The 23,552-nt window shown below is 37.2% G+C and overlaps 1 protein-coding gene across 1 annotated transcript in view; it reads left to right on the top strand.

Annotated features, from left to right (window-relative positions):
* The window catches only part of LOC121146794 (disintegrin and metalloproteinase domain-containing protein 2-like), a 43,087-nt gene that overhangs the window by 2,037 nt on the left and 17,498 nt on the right, over window positions 1-23,552 (top strand). Inside the window, exons 3-12 of the mRNA XM_040966349.1 lie at window positions 593-648; window positions 3,215-3,293; window positions 7,527-7,603; window positions 7,892-8,060; window positions 9,639-9,692; window positions 13,132-13,203; window positions 16,132-16,298; window positions 17,558-17,639; window positions 21,680-21,816; window positions 23,278-23,461. Of these exons, the coding sequence (XP_040822283.1) occupies window positions 593-648; window positions 3,215-3,293; window positions 7,527-7,603; window positions 7,892-8,060; window positions 9,639-9,692; window positions 13,132-13,203; window positions 16,132-16,298; window positions 17,558-17,639; window positions 21,680-21,816; window positions 23,278-23,461 (1,077 nt within the window). The remainder of the gene's footprint in view (window positions 1-592; window positions 649-3,214; window positions 3,294-7,526; window positions 7,604-7,891; window positions 8,061-9,638; window positions 9,693-13,131; window positions 13,204-16,131; window positions 16,299-17,557; window positions 17,640-21,679; window positions 21,817-23,277; window positions 23,462-23,552) is intronic.

Raw genomic sequence — 23,552 nt, 5'->3', positions numbered from 1 at the left:
TCATCATTGAACAGATACAAGAAGATAAAGATCTTAATAAATGAGAATATCAGACATAATCTTGAACTGGAAAATCCAATTACAGATATCAAAGGTCTGCAAATAAATCTGTAAGCTCCAGTTGTCCATTGATTGATCACAATTTCTTAATTTCTATGTTCATAACATAGATCAATGAATATGCTTTCCAACTTGGAGAAAACTTTTAAAAATTAATAAATGTTTATTTATATGCACATTTTTAGTTATTTTGTTATACTTTGTCTTAAACAGAGACTTCAGTGTCCTCATTCTTTATTTGAATTCACAATTATTGGATGAAAGATAATTCAGTTTTCATATTCTGCTTTATTAGATAAATTCAAAAGTTAGCAAGTAGTAAATTTCACAAATTGTGCCTCCTGATTAATATTCTCACTATGAAAGCTAATAATATTAGCTTCCATTGAAGTAAGTCAACCTTCAATTCTACATTTGCCCCTTTTTTCTTACAAGTGTGTTTTAGAATGTAATTCATGTGGAACAATGGTTTGCCTTTCTAATTTTTTTTTCTTCTTTTCTTTTTAACCTTTTAAATGTGCTCTCCTGCCAGGTGGTCTACAACATTGTAATTGAAGACAAAACATATACAGTGAACCTAATGCAAAAGTAGGTGGTGTTCGTTGTTTTATCAGCTGTCTTCCGTTTATAGTTATTGTTTGTCATGATTCAGAATGTGACTGTTTTGCATTTGAAGATGTTTCTGATTACTAGCTGTTGAGTTGTCCTTTAGCTGATGCTTTAAAAGGCACTTTCCATCTGTGGGGTAAGTACCCAGAGCCAGGAGCAGAGTGTGTGCTCCCAGCCTTCTCGTTCATGGTGGCAACAGATTGCTACTTGGCTATCCAAGAGATTTCATGGAGCCGAATTTTAAAAATTTCCTTTCTGTTTGAAGTCATAAATATGGTTTGTTTTCAACTTCACTTACATTCAACTTATATTTGAAAGATCACATCTGATTCTGTTACAGAAAAAACCATAACTGTAGTTTTTGAGTGTATAAATCCTGTGACAGTCTTAAGGACATAGATTACGATTAAAGATTAGCTAACCTCAGGCCTGGCACACTGGCTTCATTGGTTAATCCGCTTGCAAATGCTGGGATCCCATGTGGCCACCAGTTTGTCTCAGCTGCTCCACTTCCCATCCAGCTCTCTACTCGTGGCCTGGGAAAGCAGTCAAGGATGGCCCAAAGCCTTGGGACCCTGCACCTGTGTGGGAGATCTGGAAGAGGCTCCTTCCTGGCTCCTGGCTTCAGACTTGTCTAGCTCCAGCTGTTGCAGCCATGTGGGGAGTGAACCAGTGCATAGAGAATCTTTCTGTGTCTCCTTCTGTCCCTGTAAATCTTCCTTTCAAAATATATATACATACATATATATATTCTTAAAAGATTACGTGTTTTTAATTATTTGTCTTTGCTTGTTACTGGATCTTCTTTTAACCCTGTTTTCCCCCAGCTGTATAAAGATATAATTCACATTATAATAATACACACAAAGATTGTATGTCTTTATGATTTATAAAAAGATATTTTGGGACATGTATGTACTGTACGATGATAAAATGAAGCTAAAATGCATATCCACTACTCCAAAGGTCTTATCTTTCTGTGGTGAGAATATTGAAGCTCTGATTCCTTGGTGCTTTCTCAGGAATATTACATTATTGCTATCATCATGCTGTTCAGTAATCTCCAAAACTTGATCCTGTTGAACTGAACTTTCACCTCCTTTAGCCGCCATCTCATTGTTTCCCAACTCCAGCCCCTACCTCCATCCACCATTGCACTCTCTGCTTCCATGAGTTTGAATTTTTTTTTTTTTTTTTTTTTTTTTTGCTTCTAAGTGATAGCATAGTGTTTTTCTTTCTATTCCTGGCTTGTTCCACTTAACGTCTGACTTCATCTGTGTTTTCCAAAATACAGAATTTCCTTCTTTTATAAAGGCTCAATATTACATATATACCTGTGTGGTATGTGTGTTTATAGTATTTCGTTCATTCATCAATTGGTGAACACATTTATCTTGTCAATTGTGAACACAGCAGCAGTGAACATGGCTGGTAGAGGTCTGACATACTGTTTTCCTTGAGTGCACACTCACAAGTAGGATTGTTGGAGAATATGGTAGTTATATTTTAATTTCTTGAGGATATTCTGGTTTTTCATACTGATTGAGGGTTCCCTATTCTCTCAACACTTGTTGCCTTTTGTCTTTTTGTTAACAGGAATGAGGTGCCGATAATTTGCGTTTAACTGATGAGCAGTGATGCTGAGCATTTTTCGTATTTCTATTAGCCACTTGTATGTATGCTTTTGAGAGAAGTTTATTTGTACCTTTTGCCTACTGTTTAATTGGGCTACTTGTTTTCATGCCATCAGGATGCTTGAGATCCTTACATATTTTAGATTTCAACGCATCAGGTGCATCATTTGCAAATATTTCTCTGCTTTTTGTAGCTTGTGTCTTCATTACTATTTGCTTTGCTGTACATAAGTTTTTATAGTTTGTGTTTTCTTACCTTTGCTTTTTGGACTTACATTTTAAAAAATGATTTAGCAGACTAATGTCTTTGTTTTTTCTTTCACTGTTTCAGGCCTTGTTTTTAAATCTTGAACTCACACTGAGCTTACTTTTGCATATGGTGTGAAATAACGGTCTGGTTTTATCCTCATCTTGTGTACATCATTTCAATATGACTTTCTGAAAGAATTGTTCTGTCCCTATTATATGTTACTGGCTGCCGAGCAGTCTAGTATGGACACAGGGCTTTGTTTATTTATTTTGTTGCCTTTATCCATATATCTGTTTTTACTCCTGCACCAATGCTGTTTTGACCACTCTAATCTTGTAACATATTTAGAATCTGATGTTTCCATGTATTTTCTTTGCTTAAGTTTTTTTTCCACTATTCAGAGAAATTTACCCAAAAAGGTGAAAAAATTCTGTACACCAAAATTCTCTCTACCAACCCACATATATACTAAGTAAATTTTAAAATGTATATGTAAAATATGTTTAAAATATAAAGATATATTTAAAAGTAAATATGTTATTGAAAGGTATGTATTTAGTACACATAGTAAATATGACATATGCTGAGTAAAATAAATCTCAAAATAAGAGTTTAGGAAATAATTTTTTTCCAGTAAATACCTTCTATATTCATTTTGCAGAGTATTTTTACCTCAAGATTTTAGAGTGTATGGTTATGATGCCACAGGAATTATGAAAGACCTTAAACAAGACTATCAGGTATGTTAGGACTTCCTGTTTAAACCTCTCGTATATGAGTTTCTATGATCACTTTATTTAGGGTCCAGATGTTTTAGAGTACAAAGAATTGACATCACATTTTGACAGTTTTGACATAAATTAATCATTTGCTTCTGATGACGTATACTGAGTCAATAATGCTAAACAGGTGGGTAGCCAAAGTAAGTATGATTATAATGTTTCTAAGCCATTTGTCTCATGATGATGTACACACACACACATATATTTTTTCTTATGTTAGTGTGGGGCTGGATATGTTACAAAACCCTCAAAATTAGAAATTGTGATTTGGGTCATGAAAGCAAAGTCTGGAAAGGAAAGGAAAAGCCAGAGTTTTCTCTGAAGTATGTTCAAGGATGTTGAAATGCATGGACATTTAGGATTTATATTGGAACACTCATTTAATAATACCTGCACTTTGCTTTGTAAAAAAAAAAATAGAGAAATAGAGATATAATAGAGAATCGTGTATGCTTGTAGGAGTTACCCATGCCTGGAACACTTTTTTTCTTTTTGCTTTAACTTTGTCCTACCAGCTGTTGTTTTTCTCACTTGCATTCCTGCGTTCTTTATAATAGATCAGTCAAATGGTTTGAAATAAAAACACTTTAAAGAGAAGATTTTAACAGAAGAAATTGTCATTGCTTTACATTTTGCCTGGCATAGTAGGTAAACATGTGTCAATGTAAGTACATGAGTATTTGTGCAAAGTTTATGCATAAGTTTTATGTGCAACTTGTATGCACATATGTATATACAAGAAAGAGAAGCAAAGACAGAGAGGTACCATAACACAGATGGCCACAAGATTCCACACTTGGATTTTACATCAATCTGCCAAACCTGCTCTGCCTCCTGTTTCCCTGGAGGCATCTGTGAGAGTTAAATACGCAGTTAAAAAGCTGAAGCAAACAAAGTTTATTAATATTCTGAAAGTCTAGGTGGTTGAAGTAGGTCTCAAATGTAATGAATATGTAGTACTAAAAGGGTTAATTGCAAATGTGATTGTACTCCTGGAAGTCTGGAATCTCCAAGGAGACACCTGCATGTGAGCAAAGCTCTGTTTTCCTGAAAGACCAGGAGGCAGACGGGAGATAGGGATAACTTTGGAGTTTTTGGATTTATGAGAAAGCTATCTTCGAGGCATGCTGTTTTATTACTGTCTGCACTGTCTATACATTGTAAATTCCTATCACATGATTTCTGTTTTGTCACTTTTAGCCTCTAATCATGTACTTGCTCACTGTCATGTAACTTTTGATTCTCTTACTATAAAAACTCCATGATTATTTTGTTCAGGGAGCTTCTTGCTTATGGCAAGAGGTTACCCCTTGGACTAGAAATTGAAATCATCTCACTCACCTTGTAGTCTCACACGGATTTATTGAACCCCAACATAGTACCAGGCAGAAAAATTACATTTGCTAAAACTGAAAATCCAGTTCTAAGTCTAAGAAAAAATAAAGTTTATTCAATTAAAAGCAGGTAAATGTATTAAATGACTTATTTTTCACAAAGTCTACAAAGTTATTCTCATCTCTAGCCTGCTGATCTACAAAGGAAAAGATCCATCAGTTAGCCAGACTTTGCTGCCCATGTAAGAGCAGGACAAGTTTAAGTCATTCATCATGTGGTGAACTTCTTGGGCTCTCCTTGTATCATGGTTCCAAAGGAAATCACTAGGGTCACAAAATAAAGTGTGTATGCACATAGAAGCAAAACTCACTATGGGAGACAGAAATGAAAGGAGGTAATAGACGACTCACAATTATAGTTGGAGATGTAAATATTGGTTTCCTAATAATTATGAAATAGAAAGGACTCCCTCCCTAGGCGTATCAGTGATTTGAACAGAATTATCGATTAACTTGACCTTATGACATTTAATGAAGACTATGCAACAGCAACAGCATACAAATTCTTTCCAAGTATGCACAAAGTACTGACCAAGCTATACCAAACGCTATAAGAAACAACAATGGTAAAGACAAGAAAAAATACCAGCGGTGGAAAATGAGTAATAATTTAGGCTTTTTAATTTCACCATGAAAATTTTACTCTATGTGGAATTTATGTATTTATTTATTTATAACTATCCCAATCAACTCATTTAATGAAGGCTGATGTATAACTTTTTGACTACTTAACAAAATTAGAAATGTTATCAACTTGGATATTAAAAGCCATATTTAGAAGGAAGGGGACAAAAGTCTTCGGAAAGATAGATCTCTAGTATAAGGCTAATCCTCTGTCCTGGAGCTCCAGCATCTCTTATGGGTGCTGGTGCATGTCCTGGCTGCTCCACTTCCCATCCACTCCCTGCTTATGACCTGAGAAGGCATCAGAGGATGGCCCAAAGCATAAGGACCCTGAATTCACATGGAAGACTTGGAAGAAGCTCCTAGCTCAGCTTTAACGGTTGGAGCCATTTGATGAATGAATCAGTGGATGAAAGATCTTTGTCTCTCCTGATGTTTGTAAGTCTGCCTTCCCAATAAAAAAAGAAAAAGTATCTTTTTTTCTCTTATTATTATTTCATGATACAGTTCCATAGGCTCTGAGATTTTCCTTACTCCCTTACTAAAGCCCCTCCTTTCACCTGTACTAATTTCCCCTATATTATTACAATAGCATAATTCATAAACAGTCATAGGGCCACCATTCTGCTATTCATGTGTATCCTGACATTGTAGGTATCAATGATGACAGAGAGTCCAGCATCCTCTTGTCAAGATATATTTAACAGTTTCATTCCAAATCTTTGATTTGGAAGTAGAGATGCATACTGCACTGTATCTTCACATCTGGATGTAATAGTTTATTACACAGTTACTATATATCCCCTTAAATGAAAGGCCATGAAACAAAATCAATAACAGGAAAAAAAATAGAAGACATGTTAAATAACATGCTACATTGAAAAGATGTTTCCTAGAACTTTTGAGTGGTATCTGTGAGGTAGTTAAGCTTATAAAGCTACCCTACCATTACACTCTAATCATTTTGAAAAGCATAGTAACTCAGGTTATTATTATTTTTAATTTTTTGATAATGTTTACATAGATCATCATAGTAGGAATGATTGGGCCAGGGGAAAGTGGGTGAGATCATTGTTCCCAAATTTTCCTTTTCTTCCTCCTGTATCCAGGAAAAGGTGGGAGATCGGGAAAGAAGCCACATCCAGTCTTCGTACTCCCCCAGTAGCTAAGATTGGGCAACAACTATCTGATATCAATCAAGGGTCCTCGAACGGAGCATGTTCCAAGGGTTCCACTTAAGTGATTTTGGTAGTTCTGAAATGCTATCAATCTCACCAATCCAAGGATAAGAAAATCCTTCCAATATCCATTGGCTGAGATGGTCAACCCCAGAGTCTCCGTTCACCCAGATATTTGCTGTCATCGCTTGGTGGGGGTAGTTGTCCAATTTGTTCTGCTCTTCTTCCTCTTCTGTGTTACCAGATGTGCTCTGTAGACCCCAGTGGGCTGACATATCCTCCGTGTGCATCTGAGCCTGCCGTTCACTGCTCTATCTTTTCCACTGAGGAGGCCTAGCTCTGATGCACACATTGCATGGTCAGCTCGCCAATCTTGGATGTGAGCCCTCATGTCCCCTTAAACTCCCACCTGTGCCACCCTCCAGACTCCCTGCAAGCTCACACACCAAGCCCCCACAAGCATGCAGCTGGGCAGCCAGTGGGCTTCACCTGGCACCATTGGCACACCAAACCACCCAACCCCGATCCTGGCTGGACCCACACTTCCTACCCCAAGGGCTCACAACCAGGCACCCACTGCACAGGTGGACGTAAGGATCCCCTTCCCCCAGATCTCAAGGATCCAGCACTCCTCCACATACGTTTAGAAAAAGAGAAAATAAATTAATAAATAAAAGAGGCTAGGCAACTATGCTGGCACATTGGTATAGTTAGCACAGATTTGGCTTTAACCAAGCCCAGGATACCCTCCACCTATTGGTTGCTTTCCTCCCAGCAGTGTAAGTGAATTTGATGAGTTTTGCCTTATCCTAGTGAGTGAAAATGTAATGATTTACTTATGTTAGGAAAAAATCAAGAAATTATTCTTACTCTTTTTGAGTTTGGAAACAATGTATATTTGATCCATTTACATACGCACTCGAGTAAATGTTTCCAGTATTTAAAAATACTGTCACATAAATAATTACAATGATAAATGTGTCTTTATCTTTCAGAATTTTTGCTACTACCAAGGGTTTGTTGAAGGTTATCCAAATTCCATGGTGATCATTAGCACATGTACCGGACTCAGGTTGTAATAAATATTGTATATTTTATAGATAATTTCACTGATTAGAAAATGGTATATTTACTTGAAAATTATTTCTAGTAATGGCATCTACTTCTACACTTAAGATGGATTTAGTGACCATGAAATGTTATTGATGAGTGTGTGTGGCTGTTCAGTGATCCTGACCACCTCAAATTAAAACTTTATGATAATCCTGAAGCCTTTATAAACTTAAATGAGCTTTAAGTGATTTTTAAACAATGTATTATTACTGTATTTGTTCCCCTTCTTTTCTCTTTAAATTTGTAGGGGCATATTGCAGTTTGAAAACGTTACTTATGGAATTGAACCCCTAGAATCTTTGATTGGTTTTGAACATGTGGTTTATCAAGTAAAACACAAGAATGCTAGTGTTTCATTATATGCTGAGAAGGATGTGGATTTCAGAGATCTGCCCCACAAAATACGAACTATACAGGTAGGTGATTGAGCCCTATGCATATTACAGAAATAGAAACACTCATTTTTCTGATAAATATATTATTTACATACCTACAGAAATATGAATGCATGTCCAGACACTTTATAACTGACATTGGGAGCTTTAAAACCAGTTTCACAACTTTGCAAAATTCCAAGCATGGAGTTTCAAACTTTTGGCATACTTGTCCTGTTCCAGAAGATCATGTATATGACAACCTTAGAAAGTTATAGTAGGGAACAGTTGTTCCTAATGTTTTTAGGCAAAGTGGGGAAAGAAAAGAATCAACTCAAATATGAGAACTGCCAGTCCAAGCACGGCATAAATGACAAGGAAGACATAAAGGGAAAATGAAAGAGCAAGAGGTATGGGAAGGGATGGGGTGGAGGCAGGTAGAGAGACACACTGACCTTCCATCCACTGGTTCAAGTCCCAAAGGCCTGTAACAGCCAGGCCCGGGCTATGCCAAAACCAGGGACCTAGAACTGTGGGTCTCCAACATGAATGACAGGTTCTGGGTATATGAATCATTACCTGCTGCTTCCCAGGATACATTAGAAGGAAGGACATTCAATGATGAATATCAAAATGATTATCCCCACATTTTAGCAGAACCTAGGTGATGGGAAAGTCAAGTCAAAGTCAAACTCAGCAACTGCTTGGCATTTGGGTCTAACTGAACCCCTCAGTTCCAAGTGGTCGACAACACTCTCAGAATCCCCATCCTGAGATTCCTGTGGTCTAAGTCAGGTCTTCTTCCTTGCTTGCTTGCTTGCTTGCTTTCATAAGATGTATTTATTTGTTTGTTTGTTTGTTTAAAAGTTAGAGTGACTGTGAGTGGGAGAAACAGATCTTCCATCCACTAGTTCACTCCCCAGGTGGCCCCACAGCCAAGGCTGGACCTTGGGGCAAAGCCAAGAGGAAGGAATGTCTTCCAGGTCCTCCACTGGAACACTTGGTTGCCTTCAGCTTCCTTTCCCCAGGTGGTGAGCGGGGAGCTGGATGGGAAGTAATATAATTTCTCCCTTCCCCAAACTGGTGGGGACAGCAGTTTTTACATGCTATGCCACAATGCTAGCCCCGTCCATCAGTTCTTAATATTTCCCCTCTGTGTCTTAACTTTATATGAGGTGACTGATAGAAAGGGCTAGTCTTGTCTAGCAAATGAAATCATGACCCCAAAACATGAAAGTTTTCTGACTCTTTCAATCATACTCAAATTCATATTCCATAGTAAATAAAAATAGTACCACCAGACTGATAGCGCTGTACATACTTTGCAGTGAGGAGTTGAAGGCAGTGTGTCTTCAGAGAAGCAAATATGAATTACTCAAGACTATACAAGGTAGAGATGTTTTTTCTGAGTAAATCAAAATGGTTGCTTACATGCAGAGAAATTTTCTTCAAGAATTCACTGAACAAAATTCTGTGATATCTAGGTTTGTTTATGTTACCTGATTGTATTGCTCTATGTAAACTCTGATATTTCAACATTTTCATTGATAATAATGTTATACATTGATAATGCTTTAGTAATCCTTCCATTTTGACATAAAATTTGTGGATATTTTTCAGCCACATGAATACTCTCAGTATATAGAGATGCATATTGTAGTTGAAAAGAATCTGGTAAGTATGTTGCTTGTCTCATGTAACTTTATATTAGCAATACAATGTTATGAAAGTAATCTGATAAGAATTTTTTGACACAGGAAAATTAATGCTGATTATGCATTTGCTGTGCTTTGATGCATTTTAAATTATTACTATCAGCACTAAACTGGGAAATTACATTTATACAAGATGTTAATTCTTAATTTTGTAAATAATAAAATAACTAAAATGTGTAGTATTATTGTGGTTTACAGATACAGTTAACATTTTTTATAAAAGCTCATTATATATGGTCAAGAACTTTAACAATTTTTAGTAATCATCATTTTATTTTAAAAAGAAATAAGAGTTTCTCAACAGTAACATTTTCTGATATACAGGAAAGTAATGGTATGTATTGGGAATAAAAGATAAGATTATGACTTCCAAGATTATCTTGTAAATCCTTACTATAATTATATGAAATGTAATGCTCACAAAATAATCTTGTTTTTTGATCCATTTTTTTTCCCTCTGCTTTGTAGGAAAGCTCCTAACTTAAAGATTTCAACTCTCTATTTTATTGTTAATAGCAATACATAAGAGCCCCAATGCCTTTACTTCATTGCTGGCACTTGTTTTTTGTCTTCATGTATAACAGCCAGTCTAGTGGATCTGAACTGCTATCGCATGGTTTTAACTCGTTTTTCTCAAATGAAGAATAATGTTGAGTATATTTTCATATGGAAATGAGCCATTGATCTGTATTTTTGTTTATATTTTGACAATATCTTATATATGTGACAAGCTTGGAAAATCTATCAATGAGCAGTTAAAAGTTTTAAAATGTAATGGACTATTAAAAAAAATAATAGTTACAAACTCCAACTGAATCAAGTTGAATTTTGTATTATTCTTATAAAAATATCATTCTTATAAAAAATTATTGAAAGGACTAAATAATGTTATATAAAACAATTTTTTTAAAAATTAAAAAAATCACTTCTTTAGCTATCCATTATTTTGAGATGTATTCTCTTTCTATTTTTTATACATTTACTTATTTATTTATTTCACTATGGAGTTTAATACTCCATTAGGTAAATATATCAACACATGGCAAGTAGAAAATAATGATCAAAGAACCTAAATAAATAAATAAATAAATAAAAGCAGAACATGCAAACAAAGCAAAAAGCTTACTGTTCCTGTTGAGTATGAATAAAGGCTGTATACAATAATCAAAATCTCAGCACATCACTCCTCCTGCACCTGCAGATTACATTTTTTGTACTCTGTGGGGTGGCGGGGTCAAATGCTAGATCTATTTTCAGGTAACTGAGAGATCTCCACCCTGTCTTCCATAATGGCTGCACTAGTTTAGTTCCTACCAACAGTGGATTACAGCACCATTTCCCACACAGCCTCCCCAGCACTTATTATTTCTTGATTTTCACATGATAGCCATTCTACTGGGGTGAAATGAATTCTCATTATGTTTTTTTTTTTCATTTCTGTGTTGAGCAGTGAACCTGACCATTTTTTCATATGTCTGACTGTTCATGTTCTTTGCCCATTTTTTTTAACTCAACTTGCTAATATCATTTCTTATTAGCTCTAACAGTTTTTTAATGGCTCTTAGGATTTTCTATGTATAAACATTTTTGTCTACTGACAAAGAGTTTAACTTATTTAACAAATGGATGCATGAAATTCTTTTCCTTATTAAGTGTTCAAAGGGATAGAATTAGTGCCAAGAAAACATATTGTGATTATCTTACTCCTGAGGAAAGGAGATACTGTTTGTCTTTTTGCCATTAATTAGGATGTTGTTGGTGTAGTTTTCATAGGAACCTTTTATCGACTTGAGGGAATTATTCAATATTCCTGGTCTCTAAATGATTGATTATGAATAGGTTTTGTATTTATTTTCTGTTCCTATAGATAGGATTAGGCAGCAGGACTACAGCATGCTGTATTGTGCTGACTGGTTTCTACATGTTAAACCAGCTTTGTGTTTGAGGGGTCAATCTCACTTAGTCATAATGTGTAATCCTTTTGATAACTTGCATAATTTGAATTATTAGCATGTTGCATAGAATTTTTGGCATTTGTATCAATGAGACATATCACAATGGAATTTTGATTTTTTATTACTTTTTTATGACTTCATTCAATGAGTTAAGAAAGTGTGTCGTGCTGTTTTCCGGAAGAATTCGTGTAATTTTTTGGCTCTATTCTGGATATAAATATCCAAGGCTTCCTAACATCTCAGTGTTCCTACATTGTTGCTTATGTACTGTATTTTCTTCCATTGTTTTATTTCTTAAAAATGTATATCTTTGGAAACAGAGTATGCTTCCTGCAATTCATTCTTCTTGCTTGTCTACCCAAAAAAGACATTTACTTGGGTTATTTAATCCATTCTTACTTAATTCATCATTTACATGTCTGTATTTATGCCTATCATTTTGATTTGTTCTATTCTCTCCTTTGTCCTAAGTAGAAATTTTCTAGTTCTTTATTTTTTTAATTTTTAACTTTTATACGAAGACAATTAGATATTCATGTGCAGCTATAGGAATGCCAAGAGACCCCGTGTAGCCTGTAAGCCAATTTCTGATTGGCAATACCTTAAAATAATGTACAATGTTCAGCCAGGATATCAACATTAACAATCATGACACAGAAGAAGACCATCACAGCCAAGACCTATTGAGTTGCTTTTTAAAGTTATACCCACTTCCTTCCATTCCCTTTCCCTGAAAAAATGGCGAATCTGTTCTCCATTTCCTTTTTTCCTTACTTCTGAAATGCCATATGACTAGAGGCATTCAGAATGTAACATTTGGCAATTATCGTTTTTCACAGTCAATCTAGGCATTTTTCAGCCTGAAGTATATCTTAAACAAAATTTGAGACAATCTACCTGGTGATTTCTCTTACTTTCTGAGAAGCTGATGTAGTTCATTGGAGCATTTTAGGTTTTGAAGCAGATCTACGTTGCCTCACTGGTTTATCAACCATTGTTTCTTCTGTTTCAGTTTCCAAGTTCTGTCTTTGCAACTGACATGTAAACACAGCATAGAAAGCTTATGAGCTTTTATTCTACAGTTGATATTTTTATGGCTCCTTTAATCAGCAGTCTTTCTAATTTAGATTTCACCTTTACCAAAAGAAATACTAACATTTAACTCTTGTACTTTAAAACTAACATTTGCTTTGGACAATTATTATTATTAACTGATGAATTGGTGCTGGAATTGTGTACTGTAGTCTTTATGCTTTATTTTCTATTTTCCATTTGTAATAGTGAGTATCAAATTATTTGCACTGCAATGATACAATAATGTTTAAAAGTTTAAATGCTAGAAATTGAAATAGTCCTTACTTTGCTATTTTAAATTTTAAGCACAACAGTCATTAAATGTTAACTAGTACTTATTTAGTTCTGAAAGGCAATTCTATTTTACAGTATAATCACATGGGTGCTGATACGGCTGTGGTCACTCAAAAAATTTTCCAGCTGATTGGGCTGACAAATGCTGTAAGTGTCTGCTTCTGTAGAATCTTTGCCCTTGCTTGTGTTTCTAAAATAGTTTATGTACCTCTTTTTTTTTTTTTTTTTTTTTTTTTTTTTTTTTTTTTTTTTTGGTGTTTGAGAGATAGAGCACTTCTATCTACCAGTTTACTTTAAGAATGTCTCCAACAGCTGGGAACTCTACCCAGGTCTCCCACATGGTTGGTTGTGTCAGATCTCCCACAGGGGCAGTCTCCTTGAGCTCTCAATAACCTTGGTACACATGAGCAGGAAACAGCACTGGAAGCAGAGGCAGCACTCAAATTCAAACATTCCCACACAAGTTGCAGGCATCCCTTGTAGCACCAATGTGCCAAACGCCCACTTCTGTATCTCCCTTCATGGCACCCCCTGTAACGTGTGTCACATGATCTAGGGAAAACTGTTTCCAGTTACGGTTTTCCTTTTTAAAAGATCTATTTATTTTTATTGGAAAGTCAGATATACAGAAAGTAGGAAAAACAGAGAGGAAGATCTTCCCTCTGATGATTCACTCTCCCAAGTGGCCACAATGGCTACAGCTGAGCCGATCCAAAGCCAAGGTGCCAGGACACTCTTCTGGGTCTCCCGCATGGGTGCAGGGTCCCAAGGCTTGGATAATTCTCTACTGCATTCCCAGGCCAGGGAACTGGATGGGAATCAGGGCCTCCAGGACACAAAACAATGCCCATATAGATCCTGGCATATGTAAGGTAAGGATTTTAGCCACTAGGTTACCTTGCCAGGCCCGAGTTACAATTTTTTTTTACCTGGGAATATGAATGATAATAAATACATACATATAGTAAGATTATTCTAAATATTCTATTAAATAAAGCATTTGACATTAGGGCTTAGTATGTTTAATCATTTTTAAATATTATATATTACTTAGTAGCATTTCATATGTATCAATTCCCTTCAAAGACTCAATCTCATGTTATACTGCTGGAAGAAAAGCAGTGAATAGCTGGCAGGCATTCTGCACATGATTAATGTCAAATTGTGTTAACTATACCAGTATGCCAGCATAGTTGCTTATTATTTTTTCCCTCTCTCTCTCTTTTAAAATAATTGGTGTACATGTGAGCCAGATCCATGGCACACACTAGCAAGTGTTAGAACCATAATAGGGTGCAAGCCAGGCCATGTTGGATTGCAACACTCCCCAGAACATGAGGGCCATTAGGCTGCTGCACCCAGCAGCGTGAGCTGTGACTGAGGGTGGGTTGAGCTCAGCCAGGCTATAGCACCTACTCGAGAATGCCAAGGCTGGTGGTGGGCCACCTCAGATTGGGATGCAGCACCAGAGGGCACACACTAGACCTTGGATTTGGAGCAAGCCTGGTAGGGGAACTTTGGGGACTCCCTTGCTGAGCTGCTGTTTCCACTGGTGAGCATGAGAGCTGCGACTGGGAGTTTGCTAGTCTGAGGGTTGGCCATGCTGGGATAGGCTGATGGCACCTGCTGGCATGCATGAGAGCCAAAATGGGTATGAGCCAGCTGGGCTAGGCCACCACAGCAGCAGGCAAGTGCTAGGACTGGGTACAAGTCATATCAGGCTGGACCACAGTACCCACTGGCAAATACAAGATCCTGGGCTGGTAACATGCCTGGCAGGGGAAACTGTAGAAACTCCCCTACTAGGCTCTGCCTATCACTGGTTAGGACAAGAACCAGGGCTAGAGGGGGACCAGGCAGGACAAGGCGGTAGGACCTGTCAACACAACATGAGGGCTAATTCTTGGGCAGGTTGGGCTAAGCTAAGCTGCAGCACCCACTGGTGTGCAAGAGAGCCAGATGGGATATGAGCTGGGCTAGTCTAGGACAGAGCAGAGGCTGGCACACACACACACACACACACACACACACACACACACACACACACACAAAATGGGGCTGGGAGCAGGCCTGGTGGAGGTTATTGGGAGTCACCCCAACTAGGCCTCAGCACCCACTGGTATGTAAGGACTGGGTCTGTGGCTGGCTGGCTCAGCTGGGCCACAGCACCCATCAGTTTGCATAAGATGTGTGGCTGGAGAGGAACTGACCAACCTGAATCCACCAGTATGTACATTGGCTGATGCAGGTGGCAGATCAAACCTGACTCTGCTCTTGCTGGCACACAGAAGTGTCAAGTCTGAAGTCATCCCATGTAAAGTTTCTTGGAGAACTCTCTAGCTAGACCACTGGACTCACATGCTGGCCACAGGGAAAATCACAGGATGTGTAGTCTGATCTTGGAGTGCAAGTATCCAGAGAGGGCCTCTTTAGTTGTTAGATGCCTATACAGTGCTTACTTAGCATGCCAAGATGCACGCGTGTGACATGGCAACTAGCTTAGATAGGACTGTAAGGGATGTCAACCATCTTGTCAGAGGATGGAAAGCAGAACAGGTTGATAATTCTGGCCAAGCTTTGCAGCATGTTTCCAGGTCTGTGGATGAACTAAGGTGAACTCTGTCAACCAATAGACCTTGGAAAGATTTTTTTCAACCCCGGAGCAATGAAACCAACGACTTCTTAGAGGTGTCAAAATCACTTAAGTAATACCCTTGGAACACTCTTCCCCACGTCAGGGTCTCTAGGGAGTCAACAAATGACAGTCCCCCATCCCTGGATGCTGATACAGTTTGATAACAAAGAGTAGCCCTCCTTCCTCCTCCCTGTTGTGGACACAAGATGAATAAATAAAGCATTTGTCTTACCCATCTTGGATGGTTCCTGAACCTCCCCACCCTAATCAGAGGCTCACATTGCTGTGCATCCTTCTCAACTCTATAAACAAAATTAAAAATTAAAAAAGACTCAACCCAAATTTACAGTTAATTTTTTAAAGCTCAGTTTTATAGATGTATTACTGAATCTAGTTAAGCCATGATTTTGGAACACTGATTTTTGCATATGTTGTTTTAGGTTTTTGCTTCATTTAATATTACAATTATCCTATCTTCACTGGAGCTTTGGATAGATGAAAATAAAATCTCAACTACTGGGGATGCTAATGAGTTACTACACCAATTTTTAAAATGGAAAAGGTCTTATCTTGTTTTGCGCCCACATGATGTGGCATTTTTACTCGTGTAAGTATAACCTGGAATTACTACAGAATCTACACAAAACACTTGCCAAACTGACTCACTGTCGGACAATAATTAATGAGCCCTTATAAAGGGAAAATTAATTTCATTTGCAAATAATATCTTGTGAATATTATCTTTCATAGGGCATCAGTTCTATCATTTATTAGTTCATAATTAAAATTTATCCTTCAATATTGCTGCCATTGGCTCCTCTCCCTAACTATGCTTAAACATTAACAGTATCTATTTGAGGAAATATATGTTTGTAATTTAGCTCTCCTCCTGTGCTTTTTACCATAAAACTGAAAAGCTGTTGTTTATTCTAATCTCTCTAACATGATTTACAACACCATGCTGAAGTTTCAGTCTGGGAGCTCCTTGTATTTAATAAGCTCTTTGTTTGTCTTTTACTGATGTTCAGGATTTATGTATTCTATAGGATACGATTATTTAGTATTTAGTTTGTGTTTAAAAATAACTCATTTTCGATATAACATTTTATATAAATATGAATTTGCTTTATATTCAAAAGCATATTGGCTTCATTTCATACAGTGTTCAGCAGAGAAAAATGTGCATTGTCCAGCTAGCAAACAGGCATAGGCCATAAACAATTAAATACAGGAAAAGATGGCCAATTTCTCTCATATCAAGTACATTTTAAAATAACCACAAAACATTGAAACTACAGTAATACATAGTCCTTGTTAATTTGCAGAGCAAGTATTTAAAGATCAAAAAAACAGTGTACTAGCAGCAAAACCGATGCATTCAAACATTTCTTTAAAAAAGAAATATTAACCTCCACAACTTTTGCATCCTCTGTGTTTTTCGTCCTCTGTCCCATAAACTTGCCCACCCTTTGCAAAACATTGCTAGGCTTCCCCAGATTACAGGAATTTTAATCCACAGCACACCTCCAGGGCTCATTGACAGGCTATACTCCCTAAGCTTTCTGATGTTAGGGGATTTTATTTATTTGTATCATTTTTATTTGTGGAAAATTATTGATATGTGATACATTATATAAACTGAATCTGTTATGGTGTAGACGTCCAGATAAAAATATATTTTCTATTTAGTCTCTTTTATTGTTTTCAAAAGAAGAGGAAACATTTACTCATAGCCTGTGCTGTGTAAGACTAATATTGGGTGGAAATACCTCTAAATTTAATGAGTGCCCAACCAAAATTTGTGTTATGAAGATTCAGTTTTGATTGTGTTTCCTTTTGTGATTTTGACGTGATTTTAAACTTAAGTTACAGAGAAATAGCAAATTATGTTGGAGCCACCTATCAAGGGAAGATGTGTGACGCCGACTATGGAGGTGGTGTTGCTCTGGTACAGTATGTTTTCGTTTGCTTGATTAAAATGTGTAAGTAGAATACAAACCGTTAAAAATAGCCATATTTTACTATATTAATATATACATATTAAAACTTGCAATTATCTCAGAAATTCTTGTCCCTGCTACTTAGAGAAATTTGAACTCTAAGAAATCTCCATTGAGCTGATATATATGTATATATGTGTGTGTATATGTATATATGCATGATTTTTACCATGTTCCAATTATGAATCAATTTATCCTTTTTAGAAAGTTATTAAGGTAGTGATCAATATTTGTCTTATTGCATACTTTTCAATTTGTTGTAATCTGAACATTCAATCATTGATTTATTTTAAATCTGTATTTGACTTAGTTCACTTAGCATAGCAAGTGGTTTTTGGAGTTTGCCTTTTGCTTAAACCCAAGAAGACTGACACATTAATGCTGGGTCTTAATGAATTTCATGCATCAGATAATTTATCCAGTGACCTCATTTATATACCTGCATGTACACGGATGGAACTGTTCAGTCTGAGCATTAAAGATCCTCAGAAGAAAATTGCTTCAAATGAAAACACATCAATGATGCATCTTAAACTATAAACACAGATATTTCAAACAGAATAAAGTGTAAGAAAACACATCAGAAGACTTGTTGGAAATATACATATGGAAAATATAGTAGTTACAGTAAATTATCTAATATCGACATAAACAGTATAATTTATCAAACAGGAAAGTCGGAATTAGAACCTCTTCCAAGAGACATCAGAAAAGATTGTGGGAAAGAGAAAAGAAAAAAGGAAGATTTGTGGACAAGTGAAATGGAAGAAGCAATGTCTGGATATTAGCCAAAATGGGCATAGAACACTTCTAAAGAAACAAACCAAAAAAAAAAAAAAAAAAAGGAGATAAATTTCACAGCATTACTGGCCCAGAATACTGTCAGCAGCTACAACCAGTTGAACAAAGTGCAAGTACCAGGAAATCCTTCCTGCAATCTCAACTTGGTCATTTGTATGCTCGCAGCACATGAACCACAAAGGGCTTGGACGACCACTAACTGAAAAACGATACATACATAGAAAATCAAGAATAATTAAAGCTGCAGTGAAACAATGAAATCAAAATAACTCATATAAAGGAAAAAAAGTAATAAGTTTCCTAGAAAAGCCATAGCCAATATAAAAAGACTGTATTGTCTGTATTGAGAAGTTATAATTTGTATGTTAAAAAATATATATCATTTGAGGACCTGGTGTGATGACTCAGTGGCTAATTCCTCACCTTGCATTGTGCTGGCATCTCATACAGGCACTAGTTCGTGCCCTGATTGCTCCACTTCCCATCCAGCTCCCTGCTTGTGGCCTGGGAAAGCAGCAGAGGATGGCCCAAAGCCTTGGGACCCTGCACCTGAATGGGAGACACTGAAGGCGCTCCAAGCTTTAGACCAGTTCAGCCCTGGCGGTTGAAGCCATTTGGACAGTGAAACAGCAGATGGAAGATGTTTGTCTCTCCTCTCTCCCTGTAAATCTACCTTCCCAATAAAAATAAATAAATATTTTAAACTTTTTTTATTTGAATGCAACATGCAATAAAAATATTCTCTAGCATATAACATCTCATGAGATTGGTCAAATACATTGCTCACACTGATTGAAATCTATGAAGATTATGCAAATAAGAATGAATGAACATGAATAAATTTATTTTTGTCTTGATGTGAAAAATAGCTGGAACCAGACTAGTGGCGAGGGAAGATGGATAATAGCAAAGTCAAGCAAGAATGTGTATTCTATGATGATGTAGAGAAAACTGTGGGCAAACACACTGAGGCTTATCTTAAGAAGAAATGACCTTGTTGGCAAGCTCTACCAAGCAGTAGAAGCTATATCCAATCCTGAAATTCTATCTTAACCTTTCTTTATCTGCATGCCTAGCTTCTCAAATTTTCTCTTGATTTCTTTCAGCTTCTCATGGGCTCTCTAATTGATGAACTGGATAACTTTTGAAACATATTCATTATGGGGAAAAAATGCACCTACTATAATCTGATTTTAATGCTTAAAGACAAAGTTTTTCCAAAACATAGGGGTACATTTAAAAGAATATAATTATAAAACATAGAGATGTAATGATAAAAATTATATAATTTCAAAACTAATCATGCAATTCACACAATGCACAAAGTAATTGTGTAACACAACAGGCACATTTATAAGATGAAATAATTTGTTCCCTTAACAAGTATCTATTTGTTGGCCACTCTCTCTGGTTGTCAGCACATAGGGAACTTTTAATAAATGCTAATTGCTGTTGTCCTCATCATATGTATTATACCCAGAGAAGCTTATCTGCTGTACTATAGTTCTTGCCACCAAACCAAGCCAAACCAAACAAGCAAAAAACCGCTGGTGTGGGTGTGGCACCTGGCATAGTGGTTAAGAAAGATGTTGCTTCAGTGGGCTGCATCAGAGCATCTGGGTTCAACTCCTGGCTCCTCTCTGTTCCAGGTTCCCACCAGTATAAATCCTGGCAGGGATCCACCAGCGTTCAGGACCTGCATAGCAGAGACCCAGGTGGAGTTGTGGGAGCCCAGCTGCATCCCCATCAGCGCCAGCTGATGTGGCCACCTGGGGAAAGAACCAACAGATAGAAGATAGTTTTCTCCCTCTCATAAAAATAATTTTTTAAAGTCTTTGCTACCAAAATTAATTAAAATTCAATGCTACATATAATTTTGCTTTTTTTATTACTTTATAATATTAGTTCAAAAAATTCGTGAAAGCTGGAATTAAATATTTTATTTTTAGTTTTTATTTGAAAGAGAAAAGGGCAGAGAGAAATCTCCCATCTGATGCTTCATTTCTCCAATTCTTACATCAGCTGGGTCTGGGCCAGGCTAGAGGAAGGAGCCAGAAGCTCAGTCTGGGTCTCTGGTGTGAATAGCATGGACTCACTACTTCAGAAATCAGCACATGTCTCCCAGAATCTGCATTAGCCGAAGCTAGAATCAGGAGCAAAGCCAGAACTTGAACCTATGTGCTGGAATATATGATGTGGGTTTCCCATCAGCATTTTAACCACTACACAAAATGTCCACTCCATGAAAGTCTGATAAGCATATATATTTTTTAATCAAGCATTTTTTATTTAAAGATTTGCTTTATTTATTTGGAAGGCAGAGTTACAAAGAGAAAATGAGACAGAGATAGGGCTTCCATCTGCTCCCCAAATGGTCACCACAGTCAGGGCTGGTATTTATTTATATGAAAGAGTTACAGAGAGATAGAACTTCTGTCCCCTCTGGCTCAGTCTCCTGATGGCCACAACGGCCAGGCTGGGCCACAATGGCCAGGCTGGGCCACGCTGAAGTCAGGAGCCAAGAGCTTTGTCTGGTCTCCCAGGATCCAAATATTTGGATCATATTCCACTACTTTTCTTTGACCATTCACAGGAAGTTGCTTCTGAAGTGGAACAACCAGGACAAGAGCTGCTGCCTATATGGAATTCTGGTACTGCAGGTAATCCACCTGTTGTTATGCCACAACACTGACCCTGGAGTCCCATTCTTTATCTAATGTCATCACCAAAATATAAATAAATTCAGAGGGTTAATGTGTGAATTTAAAGCACATTTCTGGATACAGATCTTGGCTACAGCAGCAGAGACACCACTTGAGATGTCTTCACCTCATGTCAGAGCACCTGGTGCCAAGTCCCACCTCTGCTCCCAGTTCAACTGCAACTGTTTGTTAGCAAGTTACTAGTACGGCTTTTCCTTGGTGGGAACCTAGCAAATGACTCACCCTTTCCTGTTTTAGTAAAATTTCACTTTTTGTTTCTCCTATTTCTACTTCTTCTGTTTTTGTATTTATAATGATACCTGTGACAAATGAAGTCGGGTCAGCATAGATGGCACTTGTGTGCATAACATTATCAGATGCCTCTATCCTATTTTATTTTGCAACTATTTTTAAACAATTACACTGTTCTCCCAGTAAATGAAATGTCTCCCTTAACTTGTACATGTGCATTTGTTCTGTTTCAGCATCCCAGAACCATAAGTCTGGAATCACTTGCAATTATTTTAGTGCAATTGCTGAGTCTTAGTATGGGAATAGCTTATGATGACGTTAACAAGTGCAAGTGTCCTGGATCCATCTGCCTGATGAACCCAGAAGCAATGTAAGGCTTGGCTTTTATGCCTTATGTCTATCATTTATCTTAATATAATTTTGGGTGCATTTATTCTAAGTTTCAGCTGTTAAATCGTGGTTAAAGATTCCCTTGTGACTGATGACCTCAGATCAATATACCAATTCCAATGACCATACCCCTTTCTCTATAAATACCTCTTGTTACCAAATACCGCATTTGCATAGAGCCTGGCAAGCAAAGGTGCCTGCACCCCTCATCAGGAGGCCTGGGTACAATTCTCAGCTCCCTCTCCTGACTCTAACCTCCCACCAATGAAGATGCTGAAAGTAAGTGAGACCAAGATTGTGTTCCTGGCTTCTAACTTCGTCCCCAACCCAGCTCTGGCCATTTCAGGTATTTTGTGAGTGAATCAGCAGATGAGAATGATCTGTCTCTTCCTTTTTCTCCTCCCTAACTCACTTCTTTCCTCTCAAAAAACCAAAAGTCATACTTGCCATATCTTTTGAAGATTGAAGGAAAAATCACTTGTGAGTATAGAGCAAAAATTTTAATTCATTTGGTTTGATTGGCCACAGAGTTCACATTCCAAAACAACAATATTATCTTTTGTGGTGGACAGGTTTTGGGAGAGAGGTATCAAGAGTTTGGAGAATTTTAAATTAAGGCCTCTATGAAATAAGTTTTTAAAAAGAAAACACTAAGTAAACTATCAAATAAGAGATTCTGGAGTTTGGTGCTAAGTTTGAATTTGAAGGAGAAATACCTTGAACTGTCTCATGTGAAATTTAAAATGTCAGAACTAGATCAAATTGCTAGTGAATAAATATAAACAAAGAAAGGAAAACCTTGGGGCTGGCAGAGTGGTATGCTACTCCTTGGCCTGCAGGTGCTGGCATCCCACATGGGTCCCAGTTTATGTCCCAGTGGCTCTAGTTTGCATCTAGTTCTCTGCCTACAGCCTAGGAAAGCAGCAGAGGATGACCCAAGGCTTTGGGAGACCTGGAAGAAGCTCCTGACTCTTGGCTTCAGATCAGCTAAGCTCTGGTCACTGATGCCATTTGGGGAGTGAACTAGTGGATGGAAGACCTCTCTCTTTCCTTGTCTCTCTGTAAAAATCTGCTGTTCAAATCAATACACCTTTTTAAAAAATGAAAGCGAAGGCCTTGTCACTCTCATTACTAGAGGAGTCTGCCAACATGTCATAACAGGAAAATGAAGCAATAAATGAAACAAAAATGGAGCCCCTCTGTAAGGTAGGAGCAGTGTAATGTAAGAGTTAAGAAAATTTTCTTGTTTCCTTGTTCCTACTAAACATTTAATATAAACTGTTGCACCGTTGACCTTCAATGCATGTGGCATGAGCACTTTTTGACACTAGCAAAACTGAGCATGCGTTTTGTTGTGGAATACTATTACATAGCTTGATTCCAAAGGTAAGCTGTTTATGGAAATGCTTATATAAAAACTTGAAGTTTGATGTATTTTTAGCCATTCCAGTGGCATGAAGATGTTTAGTAATTGCAGCATAGAAGATTTCTCACGTTTCATTTCCAAGCAAAAGTCCCAGTGTCTTCAAAATCAGCCACATCTCGAGCCGTCTTACAAACAGGATGCTGTTTGTGGGAATGGAATATTGGAAGAAGGAGAAACCTGTGACTGTGGGAGTGAGGAGGTCAGTGCCCCTGCGAGGACGGTCTGCTACGACTGCAGCAGAGTGTTAGTGTTTGGAGTTTTGCACGGGTTCTTTCTTCTCTTTCCTCCAA

Source organism: Ochotona curzoniae, unplaced genomic scaffold (assembly GCF_017591425.1).
Source record: "Ochotona curzoniae isolate NIBS_2020 unplaced genomic scaffold, NIBS_Ocur_1.0 scaffold_4505, whole genome shotgun sequence".
NCBI lineage: Eukaryota > Metazoa > Chordata > Mammalia > Lagomorpha > Ochotonidae > Ochotona > Ochotona curzoniae.
Note: the sequence above shows the minus strand (reverse complement) of the source record. Positions and strands in the feature narration are given on the sequence as shown.